A 12,901-nucleotide genomic window follows, 5' to 3' on the forward strand; every position below is an offset into this window, starting at 1 on the left:
AGTAAATGTTAGGGATTATTTAGTATCCATTACAGGCCCCTGCGCATATCTGAGATACCTGATGCTTAATGAAAACAATGTGATGGCACTTAACATAAAAAATTAAGAAACTCTATTCAAGACGTTGTGAAGGGAGGTCAATATAGGAACATTACATACTTTAAACATATGATGAGCAAAGATGTCAATACAGTTTCACACTGAAATGCTAGACATGCGCTGCATTGGGTAAAAGGGCAGGTGCTTTTTATTTATTCACCTATACCCAAGGCAGACATTGTTTTGATCTATACAAAAACCAGAGCAGCACAACCCTTTGAAAGTATTCAAGCTTTAGCCTTCCAAAAGCTTTTCTGTTTTCTCAGTAAGTGAAGCCAGTTTGTTTTATAGTTGAAAGAGTAAATGGAGAATGAAGGGTGTGGGCCAACCAGATGAGCTGGGAAGAGCCAGCAAATCTTGAGAGGCACATGTGTTTTTCATTAGCTGGCCCAGACCTTCAGATCCTCAAGCTGTTTGTCTATGATTGTGAATAATAGCTGGTGCTCATGGACTGAGTCCACTGCGACAGCCTCCCTGAGGAGCCACGCACCACTTCCTGTGTACATCCCCAGATGCAGACTGTCCAATTGTGAATTGCGAGGTGTTCAATTCTGAAAAAAAATTGCAAAGAAATGTTCACTGGGTCCATGTGGGCCTGTTTATGTAAGACATGTCACAGTCATCCATTTTCGAGATGCTCAAAATCGAGGTTGATTTGGTGTACTTTTCATTTCACCGGTCTTTTGATATTTCTTTTGGATGCCAATTTTTTTTGGCTATTCACCACAATGTGGTCATTGTCAAAACACAGTTTTAGAGTATGATTTAGTCTAAGACAAGAGGCCCTTTCTTCTCTGTCTTCCTTGCTGAACAGAGAAGTCTTTTAGCGGCAATAGCACACAATAAAGACATAGACATTGTTAAAACAAGTGATGCGTGTAAAGTTGGAAGTAAATAGTAAAATAAATTATTTCCATGATTGTGGGTGCAATAAATTAGGAAGCGGGAAACATTAATGTAAACAGGAAAGATATCACTCCCAAAACATAGTATTTCACTGACTTGTGCATCATAATTGGTAGGAGGTTGTTGTTTTTGGTAGATTTTTCCATTGCTTGAAAATACCATAACAGATACCAGATTTTTTATTACAGCCATTTACTGTACCATGGTATACCTTTGTTGTAGATCATTGGCATTCCATGGGACATAAAAAGTAATTCAGTGCTATGGTATGCGTCAAAGCTCAAATCACATCTTATGCCTGACTTGTCCAAAAGGTATTCAAGAAACATATGCATATGTAAGTCATCTGGGACATGTTTCACGCATTGCAAATTGATCAGACCCAATTGTTGGCTGCTGTATTGACAATTTTGACATTGTGATTTCCGTAATACCATTCTACGAGCTGATCTAAGCAATTTAAATGAATGAGCTGGTGGCCTGTGCCAGCTCAAACTGCACTATGAACCCATTTGGGTGCGATATGTTCACCTTGCACCTGGCGGGATGGGATGGATCAACTATTTATGGGTTATTTCAGGAATTTCATGACAAACAAGACTTGACTGAAGCAGATGTTGTTTCACCCCAGTGTACTCTGCCATAAACATTTAATTTGCAAGTTAATAATCCCTTGCATGTCTTTCTGTTTGTGACAAATGCCGTTTTAAAAGGTAGCAATGATGTTAGTGTTGGGTTGTCACCAGTGATTTAGGCTGTGCAGCTGCTGAGCCGACTGAATAAATTCAGATTCATTTTTTAATTGTCCACAAAGAGGAAATTTGTTTCCACAGACCATTTCCACATATCGCAGTCTCAATGCACAATACACATATCTTCCTACCAAATCTCATACATACATACAGTTGAAAGAAAAAGTATGTGAACCCTTTGGGCTTACTTGGATTTCTTCATAAATTGGTCATAAAATGTGTTCTGATCTTCATCTAATTCACAACAATAGAGAAACACAGTCTGCTTAAACTAATACCGCACAAGCATTATACGTTTTCATGTTTTTATTGAACACAACGTGTAAACATTCATTGTGCAGGGTGGAAAAAGTATGTGAAACCCTAGGCTAATGACTTCTCCAAGAGCTAATTGGAGCCAGGAGTCAGCCAACCTGGGGTCCAATCAATGTGATGAGATTGGATGTGTTGATTAAAGCTGGCCTGTCCAATAAAAAACACACACCAGTTTTGAGTTTGCTGTTCTGAAGAAGCGTTGTCTGATGTGAACCATGCCTCGCACAAAAGAGCTCTCAGAAGACCTACGATCAAGCTGGAAAGGTGGAAAGGGATACAAAAGTATATCTAAAAGCCTTGATGTCCATGTGTCCACGGTAAGACAGATTGTCTACAAATGGAGGAAGTTCAGCACTGTTGCTACACTCCCTAATCCTGAAAAGATGACTGCAAGAGCACAGCGCAGAATGCTCAATGAGGTGAAGAAGAATCCTAGAGTGTCAGCTAAACACTTACAGAAATCTCTGGCACATGTTAACATTTTTGTTGACAAATCTACAATAAGGAAAACATTAAACAAGAATGGACTTCATGGGAGGACACCACGGAGGAAGCCACTGCTGTCCAAAAAAAACATTGCCGCACGTTTGAAGTTTGCAAAAGAGCACCTGGATGTTCCACAGCACTACTGGCTTAACATTCTGTGGACAGATGAAACCAAAATTGAGTTGTTTGGAAAGAAAACACAACGCTATGTGTGGAGAACAAAAGGCACAGCACACCAACATCAAAACCTCATCCCAACTGTGAAATATGGTGGAGGGGGCATCATGGTTTGGGGCTGCTTTGCTGCCTCAGGCCCTGGACGGATTACTGTCATCAATGGAAAAATGAATTCCAAAGTTTATCAAGACATTTTGCAGGAAAACTTAAGACCATCAGTCCGCCAACTGAAGCTTATGGACGATGCAATAGACGATGGACGATCAGGACAACGACCCAAAGCATAGAAGTAAATCAACAACAGAATGGCTTAAACAGAAGAAAATACGCCTTCTGGAGTGGCCCAGTCAGAGTCCTGACCTCAACCCGATTGAGATGCTGTGGCATGACCTCAAGAGAGCGATTCACACCAGACATCCCAAGAATATTGCTGAACTGAAACACTTTTGTAAAGAGGAATGGTCCAAAATTTCTCCTGACCGTTGTGCAGGTCTGATCTGCAACTATAGGAAACGTTTGGTTGAGGTTATTGCTGCCAAAGGAGGGTCAACCAGTTATTAAACCCAAAGGTTCACATACGTTTTCCACCCTGCACTATGAATGTTAACATGTTGTGTTCAATAAAAACATGAAAACTTATAATGTTTGTGCGGTATTAGTTTAAGCAGACTGTGTTTCTCTATTGTTGTGAATTAGATGAAGATTAGAACACATTTTATGACCAATTTATGAAGAAATCCAAGTAAGCCTAAAGTGTTCACATACTTTTTCTTTCAACTGTATATACATTTTGTCATTTAGCAGACGCTTTTATCCAGAGCGACTTACAAGTTGGGAAAACAATGGAAGCAATTGGGTCAACATTAGGACAACAAAAAGCATAAGTGCAATAAAACACGTCTCACAAAGCCTACTGTGAGTGTACAGAGCTATTTTTTATTTTTTAGATAGAGTAGAAAAAATGTAGAAATCTTAAATTATCAGACAGGTGCTGTCTGAAGAGATGTGTTTTCAGCCGATTCTTAAAGATGGCCACAGAATCTGCTGATCTTTTAGCAGCAGGCAGATCATTCCACAAATGTGGAACCGATCCAGAAAAGGTTTGTGAGAGGGATTTTTTATCTTTTTGGGATGGCTCCACAAGACGTTGTTCGTTTACAGAGCGTAAGGATCTGGCGGGTACATAAGTCTCAATTAGTGAATGAAGATAAGGGGGTCCCAAGCCAGTGGTGGTCTTGTAGGACAGGAGAAGAGTCTTGAATTTGATGCGAGCGACTATAGGGAGCCAATGTAACTTAATGAAGGATTGACGTGTGCTCTCTTCGGTTCATTGAAGACCACTCTTGCTGCTGCGTTCTGGATCATCTGTAGAGGTTTGGTCGTGCAAGCAGGAAGTCCAGCTAGAAGCGCATTGCAATAGTCCAGTCTGGACAGAACAAGAGCCTGGACTAGAACCTTCTTAGCATGCTCGGGTAAGAAAGGTCTACTTTTCCTGATATTGTAGAGGATGAATCTACAGGACCGAATGGTGCTGAGAACCTGATTTGTGAAGTTTAGCTGATCATCGATCACCACTTTCAGGTTTCTGGCCGTTCTGGAAGATGTGATGGTTAATGAGCCCACTTGAATGGAGAAGTTTTGATGGATTTTAGGGTCAGACGGGATTATAAGCAGTTCCGTCTTTCCAAGGTTCAGCTGCAGGTGATGGTCCTTCATCCAAAGCGAAATATCGCTCAGGCATGTTGAAATGCCTGCAGAAACAGTCGGATCGTCAGGCTGAAATGACAAGCGATGTTGTGTATCATCCGCATAGCAGTGATAGGAAAAGCCATGTTTCCAAGTGACAGAGCCAAGTGATGGCATGTTTACAGAAAAGAGCAAGGGCCCAAGCACTGAGCCCTGGGGCACCCAGGAAGGAGAAGCGGGTGACATACAACACGCTTAAAAGTTTTAGCAATGAAGGGGAGGAGCGATACCGGTTTGTAGTTATCTAACAGTGCAGAATTAAGAGCGGGCTTCTTTTGTAGTAGGGTAATACGGGCTTCTTTGAAGACTGCGGGAAAGGTAACAGTGGCGAGAGATGAGTTGATAATGTGGGTCAGAGAGGGAACAACCGATGGAGAGATGGCCTGGAGGAGATGAGGGGGGATGGGATCTAGTGGGCAGGTCGTTGGGGGGTTCGAAGATATGAGGAAAGATGCAAAATCATCAGCTTTTAAGTCCGATGCAAGTAAGGGGGAAGGCGTGCAAAAAAGAGCAGAGAAGGTTTTAAAGAGAGTACTTGAGTTAGGCGAGTTGTTGATTTTAGCCTTGTAGTACTGAGACTTTGCAAAGGAGACATCAGCAGAGAAAGAAGAGAGGAGCGACTGATAGAGACTGAGGTCAGTGGGTTCTTTAGATGTGCACTACTTTCTCTCAGCAGACCTGAGCGTGGCGCGATGCTTGCGGAGAACATCAGATAACCAGAAGGGGATGCACAAGATGGTCTGTAAGGGGGCATAATCTGTCTAAGCAGGATGTAAGTGTGGAGTAGAGAGTCTCGGTGGCAGTGTTAGTGTCCAATAAAGAGAGATGTTCAGAGGGAGGGAGCGTCGCAGAGACTGCAGAGGAAAAGAAGCGGGAGGGAGAGAGTGTACGTAGGTTGCGTCGGAATGTGACCAGGGAGGCATGTGTCGTGTCTGGGGGAGTTAGGTAGAGATAAAGAGTGATTAGGAAATGATCCTACGTGTGGAGCCGGATGACATGTGATTGATAAGTGGAGCAGTAGCGTGTGTAGATAAGATCTAGTTGATTACCAGACTTATGAGTTGCTGATGTGGGAACTCGCTTGAGGTCAAACAATGCAGTTAGGTTGTTGAAGTAGGCAGTGTGCATTTTTTTCAAGGTGGGTATTGAAGTCTCCAAATACCAACATAGGAGTACCATCAAAGCAGACCTGGGGACGATAGATAACTACAACATGAGTTTTAAAAGGGTGGATGACAGTAATAGCAAAGGCGATGTTGTCGCACGAGGGTGCCAGCTGTTTGAATTTCCAGTCGTTAGGAATGAGTAGACCGGTTCCTCCACCCCACTATGATATGCTTGGGCTGTGGGAGAAAGTGTTGTTATTTCTCTAATAGGTTTTACGCTGCTCGCCGTAGCGGGCGGTAGGGCCGTAGCCACTGTTGTCACGGCAAGGGAAGCATAGGAGCTGGTGGCTGGATTATAGGAAAACAGCCACCTATGATTGCAATGTCTGTATCGCCATTCTTCCGCAGTGCGGGGAGGATGTGTCCACTAAGGCTGCTTCAGTGTGCTGGAGACCCAAACACTTGAGGCAGACATTGTTTCCGTCCCCCTCCTCGATGAGAGTATCACACCCACGATAATGGCGCGATATTCCATGCTGGAGGAATTATCTCTTTTAAAAAGTCTTGAAAACCTTTGGAACCGCCAAAACGCCAAGGGGAAGTCGCTGGAGAAAGGGACAGTCCGCTGCACTATGTCGTAAGTGTTTTTTTCATTGATTGATCATTAACTCATTCGCCTTTTTAAAAAAAAGTTGTCAGCCTACACCAGCGTTTATTAACATTTTCACCCAAATTTTATGCCTCAGAGTACATTTTCTGTAAAGAATATATGGACAAACAATATATCAAATGAAATAACAAAGTTAAAAAAAAATCAAACAAAAAAAAAATATTCTTCTATCTTCATTTGTTCGTTTTTTATCACTCCGTAGATGTGGAAAGGTTTCTTCAAAAATGCATCACTCTGATTAAACAGCTGAGATAATTAATGTTTTTTGTCAAAGATTCCGCCCAGATTCCACTCAGAACATTCATTAAAAACTGCTAAAACATATACATTCTAGGTTCTGGGATTCTGTTCTTTTTCCCAAAGGTGTGTAATAGCGCCACCTGCTGTACAACAGTAAAACACTGATTGCCATAATAACTCGTCTTTGGCGGGGAAGCGTTTTTTTTTTTCATTGACGAGGCGGTTAAAGAGTAATTCAGCCTTTTAAAATGGAATTTGTTTCCACCTTTAATCCTTTAGCCCAGGATGTCAGCCAGGAATAGTATTATTCTAATACATGATTTGACCTCGCTGGGTTGGATGACCAAATGCTCTGAAGCCGAAAACGGAGAATGTCCCTTGCATAGTTTATTTAGAGTGTTGCAGGCCAAGTCTTGCTTGTTTGGTGTCAAGATTTTCTTATTATTGGGAGTTGCATCCCAAGTGACACTTTGCACCTAGTATGTCAATTTTAGAAGGAATCTTTGTGCAGCCGGATCAGAGTAATTACGGTTGATGGAGAAGGGAATCGCTATTCTCTGTTCTCTGCTCTGTTCTTCAGCCTCGGAACACTCTGAATAATTGCACTTTTGGAATAAATATAATTTTGCTGTATCTGCCTGTTGTGTTGTGTCTTATATTGTGTAATACACAAACTGTTAGGTTTAGGGGTGGAGTGGGGTCAGGTTGCGTCCTCAAACACATCTAATTTGTGCAAACAAAATAATAAGGATGCACAAAATAAGATGTCCGAATAAAACAATAACACTCGACAAGTCATGATGGCAAAATTTAACCACAGTATAAAATTTTGTTGTGTCATTGGACTCTCCAGCAAAGTTAATGACAACAATTGGCCCATCATACACATGAAGAATTGGACTTAAGTGTATGCATTACACCCAACTGGAAAGCGTAAACTTGTGTTATTTATACGCAGATAAATGAGACGGGATTGAAAGGTTATGGTGGAAGCCCTATATGGAGATGGACTGGAAAAATTATGCAAATGTTACAAATGACCGTTTGATCAATTAGAATACTCAAAATTCACTTAAATTAGGATGTGGTCAAGAACAAATTCATGTGTGTACACATGTTGTAAATTAGGCGGAAAATTTTCATGAGAAGTTCAAATGGCCGTATAAATACGAAAAAATTTACCCAATTGTTAATGAATGAGACTCAGTGTTTTTTAAATTGTTCTTTTGCAATATTTTGTATATTCGTATATACTTTTAATGTTAATTCACAAGAGCACAATTTATGTTTTCTATAAGTTTATGTGATTTTTTTATTATAGAATCTGACCCGGCTTTCATGCTAGCAATTGTAGCGATTACTGCTTTGACACTGACATATCACGAAAACGTGTTATCAAAAAATGTGCAGACCGGATTTTTAGAGCTTTGAATCACACACACATGTGCTACTTGCCGAAATTAACAGAAAGTACTGTAAGCATGGATACAGAAAACGATTTTGTCTAGTAAGAAAACATACAATTTGATTCATACCACAACCTGGTAAAGTCATATTAAAGCATCATTAGAGACATAAGGTTTCCCCATGTGGTTGATAAGTGCAATTTGTCTGTTATCAGTGTCGTAAATATTTTCACTGTATATGCTTCCCTGTGGGTAGCGCAATACACGTGAATTTGTTGACTAAGGAGAAACCGCTGTTAAATCATGTCACTTTATAAACTGTGCATGTCCTTAATCACTCTTTTGGCTGCCGCTGTGTATACTACTGGGCTATACTAATAGCTCAATCTAGATTCGGAGTTAGCAGCTGGTTGTTAGCCATTTGCGCACAGCTAACAAAGTAGGTGATGGGCAGGGCTTGTGAACCTACCCGCATACCAAAGTTACAAGTGTGATTTCAGCTGATAGAGGGCTGCTTAGGTAGCAGCGGCAGTAAAATTTGTCCAGATAAGAGTAGTCCTACCACTAAAATAATTTTCGAAAGATTATTTAAAGGTTTAAAACCTCTCTAGTGTTGCTTTAAATGTCTTGCATCGTTCTTTGTTATACACATTTGTTTGTATTATAATCGTGTCGTCTAATCCATTTCCTTACTAACAGAAAATATTTCAAACAAGTTCGGTTTTAGAAGTGCCACACGCAGAAGCGCTTTGCAGCTGCTTAGGGGCGAGATTTGACCATTTCTGATTAGATTGAATTAAATATTCAGTATATATTTCATTGTTGTTTGTGGTGCAGGGAGGATTCAGGTTGATAGATGCGAGTGGGCACAGGTCACAGCCATTTGAGAGCAGAGAGTATTGCATATTTTTATGAAGATTTTGATACCCTCTTCTTTTTAACTCAGCTGGTTTTTGTAATTTAAATTTGGTTGATTTGGTTAATAACACATTTTTTAATGGTGACATACATACCACTTTAAGTAGTAGTTTTTACTTTTTTGTAATGATCTGCAATCGCGCTTACAGTCATGTTGGCTAAAGTCACAATCAATGGTAGCAATAGTGCTATTATAAAAGCTTATTGGTTTTAAAGAGTAAGTAGCATATGGTTTTTACCGTACCAATTTGAGCCTGAGTCTGAAGAGGAAGCATCAGAAGATGCTAATCTACAACAAACTCCACGACTGGAGCAGGATGTTTGTCAGTGGCACGTGACAACTCTTCTCATAAAAACTCCCAGTGTGACAACATGCATGTTGTGCTTTTGCTCATCAATGAAACGTTAGTAATGGTATTATTTCGTCTTAACTGTGCACCGCTATGGTACATAGAGCATTTCACAAAGTTAACGTTTTGAAAAATGATTGTAGTTTCACCCAAATATACATGTATACCTATACATGTGCACGTGCGGCAAATGTGTCAAAATGCAAAGTTAATAGCTAGATAAACAAACTGTAAGACCCCAGAATTAACGGTACATGCTAATGTTAGCGTTATACGCATTAGCTAAACACAGACATAAGGTAGGCTACGAAAATATTTCTTGAAGTTCAGACAAAAATAAAATCACACTTACAGGTTTGGATTGGGTGGAGTTAACAGGTCCAAATAGAGTTGGTATTGCCCCCTCTTTCAAGAATAGTCGTTTCACATACCCTGCAGTGAACGAGCCAAGATTATTAAACAAATCTTCGGTGAAATAACGCGCGCACAGTACAACCCTTTGGTATCGTTTGAAAAATGTATTGTAACCATTTTTTCCGCAGACTTTCTTCCTTTGGTAGTTGAAATAAGACTTAGTGTCACGCCGTAGAACACAAGCTCTAGACATGATACACACGCATAACGAACAAGCGATAGTGTTTGGGGGAGGAGAAATACGTTTTCGAGGCAGTCTCAGCAAAACGTAGGTGGGTGATGTCTAGTGACGTAGATATCCGGGTGAACTCTTCCACATCCTGTTTGTGTGATTCAGAGTCGACTGGTTATTTATGCATAATGAGGAAGATTTGAATTTACCTCCATTCTGCTTTTTATGAAAGTGGTTTTGACAAGAGAAAAGGACGTTGCATAATTTGAATATGTATTCTGATGGATAAGAAAAAAAGAAAATAATAAAATGTCTCTGTGCATTATGGTTATGATCAAAGTATTAACAACTTTGTAAGAATGTGAATACATTTGAATATGAAAGCTTTAGCTACAATCTTTTGTGAGTATTTTTACGTAGTTCTCTGATGAACTTCCGCTGCAGATAACAGGTACACTTGGAGCCTTTTCTGGCTGAAACCGCCCAGTTAAATAAAAAAGGATGCATTCAACTGTAGTTAACCTGTAGTTTAACCAATCACAGGAAATCTTGCATGATGTTTTAGTGCTGAATTATCCAAATATTTTCTTTAAATCATGCATAAATTCCTATTTGTATATGATTATCAACTTGTTTTTGGAAAATGTGCAAGATTCAACGACCTTACAACTGTAAGAGCGTAAAATATTTTGTTTTTTGGCCTGTTGTCCATGACCTTAGCAAACTGACTGCGGTAGGAAAGAGTCTCTCAAAGTTTATCTAACCCTTTTTCTCTTGTGTACAAAGTTGGAATACCAGGATTTAGAGGACTTTACTTTTAGATTTATTATGGCAATCATGCAAAGGACAAACTGACAAGCAATGCATTTTATTGCGTATTTTTGCCATTCCAGTTTTCCTCCCTGTACCATAAAGTAGGAATGCACTTTGTGACCTCATTTGTTTAGGCTTTTCATAAAGGAGGATACAATGTATCAATCATTTTGAATGAAGCCTAACTACTAGCTTACCTGGCCAAAAACATTCCACTGCAGCCCTGAATCTAACTATGCTTATCTATATTTTTATGCCTCTCTCTTCTTCTAGCCTCATTTCTAGTGCAGGGGCGTCCAATCCTGCTCCTGGAGGGCCAGTGTCATGTAGAGTTTAGCTCCAACCCTAACTAAACACACCTGAAGAAGCAAACCAAGGTCTTATTCGGCATACTAGAAGAAATTGCCAGGAAGGTGTGTGAAGGCAAGTTGGAGCTAAATTCTGCAGGAACAAGTTTGGACACCCATGGTCTAGAGTATGCATTTAGAATTCGGAGGCATATCATCTTCATAAGGTTGTTGTTTTCCTCAGCTTTAAGTTGCTTTGGATAAAACGTCATAATTTTTCTCTTTTTCAGACCTTGTTATTGTTATATCCTCTTGTAGGTGGCTATGGGGCTTATGGTGCTTATGGTGGTAATGGGAGATTCTACCCAGGAACTGGGGGCGTGAAGGCAGCTAAGTCAGGTGCTCATCCAATGAGTATTGATCAAAGAGGTTAGAGGAGTGAAAGAACTGCTTGTGGCTATTACGTTTTTATGTGTATGTTCTTCAGGTATTGGGCTACCAGGTGGAGTTTTGCCTGGGAGAGTTTTACCTGGAGGAATTCTACCAGGAGGTGGCGTTTTACTAACTTTTTTACCCAAATTTGATTGTTTTAGAAGAGTGCTTTGAACTTACCTAGCAATTAAGTCTCTCTGTCTTTTTTTCAGGTGCTGTTGGAAAGCCACCTAAAGGAGGTAGTGTATACATCTTGCTGAGTCCATTGTGTCTATTGTACACCTTGTAAATTCAGAGAACTGCGTTTTGGCAAGACATATTTGGAGAAGAAAAGAAAATGGAATGGGAATGACCTCGTTCTCACAGGAACCATTAGCGAAAACAGACAGAACCTTCTATTTACACCTCAATACATATGTCAGTGTACACTAGTGTAATACTCTCTTCATGCTTTTCCAATTGACTTGAACTTGAATAAAGCAGCCTCAGATCGTACAGCAGATCAACAAACGTGTCTCCTCCAGGAAGCTGTGCTGGTGGTGTGCATGGAACCAAGGCCAACACATTACTACAGTGTGAACTTGGCACAAGCTGAAAGCAGTGTACAATGTCTTTTTCTTTGTGATTGACAAGGTATCAGATGGAAAAGGGTTAAATAAATAAATGGACAGTCCAAAACATCAGCTTCAAAAGGCTTCAACAGATCAAGTGAAAATAAAAGAAATCTAAAATCTGGTTTTGCACCTGATGTGTTAGCAGTGAACCTGAATGTATTCTCTGTGTGTTTTTTTAGGACCAGGTACAGGCGGAACTGCTGCTGGTCTTCCAGGTGTGGAGAATATGTATTCAGCTTTTTTTCTATATTGACCAGTACTGATGTTCCAGTCAGTCTAAATAGTACTTGATTTGTTAGGACAAGTCATTCCTCAGACCGGTGTGCAGGGTGGAGTTGGACCAGGTGGAAAACCAGCAAAGGCTGGAAAAGCCCCAGTGCCGGGTAAGTGGCAGTGTGTAAACACTTCTGCTGTTGCATTGATCAACAGACCAATGCTTTCAACTTTGTTTTCTGCAGGTGTGGGAGTGCCTGGACCATATCAGGGAGGTCTTGTTCCTGGACACGGTGTGTTCGTATATCCTCCTGTCAGCAGAATCTGCACACTCCCTTCACATTTTCCACACTGTCTGAAGACTGGGGAGAAATATGTAGAAACCTGTACAGATGGACATCTGTGGAGCTTTCTGTGGAATTGTGTGGACACAGATTCTGTGCAGGACTGCCAATCAGTTATTTGGACTAAATACAAAATAAAAAAAGCATGTGTACTTTTTGGTTCTTGAACCCCATTGACATGTTTACAGGTTTTAATGGGCGGGGAGTTCTTCCTGGTGTAGCCACAGGAACCGGACTCAAACCAAAATCCGGTAAATCTTCAGCAATAACATCAGTCATCATAATCTGATCCTTCTGAAATTGAATCACACAACACCTGAATCTTTTCCATAGCTGCTGGTGGAGGGCAGGGTCCGGTACCAGGTGCTGGTTAGTACTCATTTGTTGTCCATTGCATATGAATATACAACATATTTTTAACAGAATTAATCATACAAAATA

The 12,901-nt window shown here is 40.4% G+C and overlaps 1 protein-coding gene across 18 annotated transcripts in view; it reads left to right on the forward strand.

Moving 5' to 3' along the window:
* elna (elastin a) overlaps positions 1-12,901 on the forward strand; it is a 118,751-nt gene that overhangs the window by 24,450 nt on the left and 81,400 nt on the right. For all 18 annotated transcript variants that reach the window (XM_056757481.1, XM_056757488.1, XM_056757483.1 and 15 more), the window contains 8 exons: positions 11,176-11,256; positions 11,345-11,407; positions 11,502-11,528; positions 12,083-12,118; positions 12,203-12,286; positions 12,362-12,409; positions 12,649-12,711; positions 12,794-12,829. In XM_056757481.1, coding sequence (XP_056613459.1) covers positions 11,176-11,256; positions 11,345-11,407; positions 11,502-11,528; positions 12,083-12,118; positions 12,203-12,286; positions 12,362-12,409; positions 12,649-12,711; positions 12,794-12,829 — 438 coding nt within the window. The remainder of the gene's footprint in view (positions 1-11,175; positions 11,257-11,344; positions 11,408-11,501; positions 11,529-12,082; positions 12,119-12,202; positions 12,287-12,361; positions 12,410-12,648; positions 12,712-12,793; positions 12,830-12,901) is intronic.

This window comes from Triplophysa dalaica, chromosome 9 (assembly GCF_015846415.1).
Source record: "Triplophysa dalaica isolate WHDGS20190420 chromosome 9, ASM1584641v1, whole genome shotgun sequence".
NCBI classification, from domain to species: domain Eukaryota; kingdom Metazoa; phylum Chordata; class Actinopteri; order Cypriniformes; family Nemacheilidae; genus Triplophysa; species Triplophysa dalaica.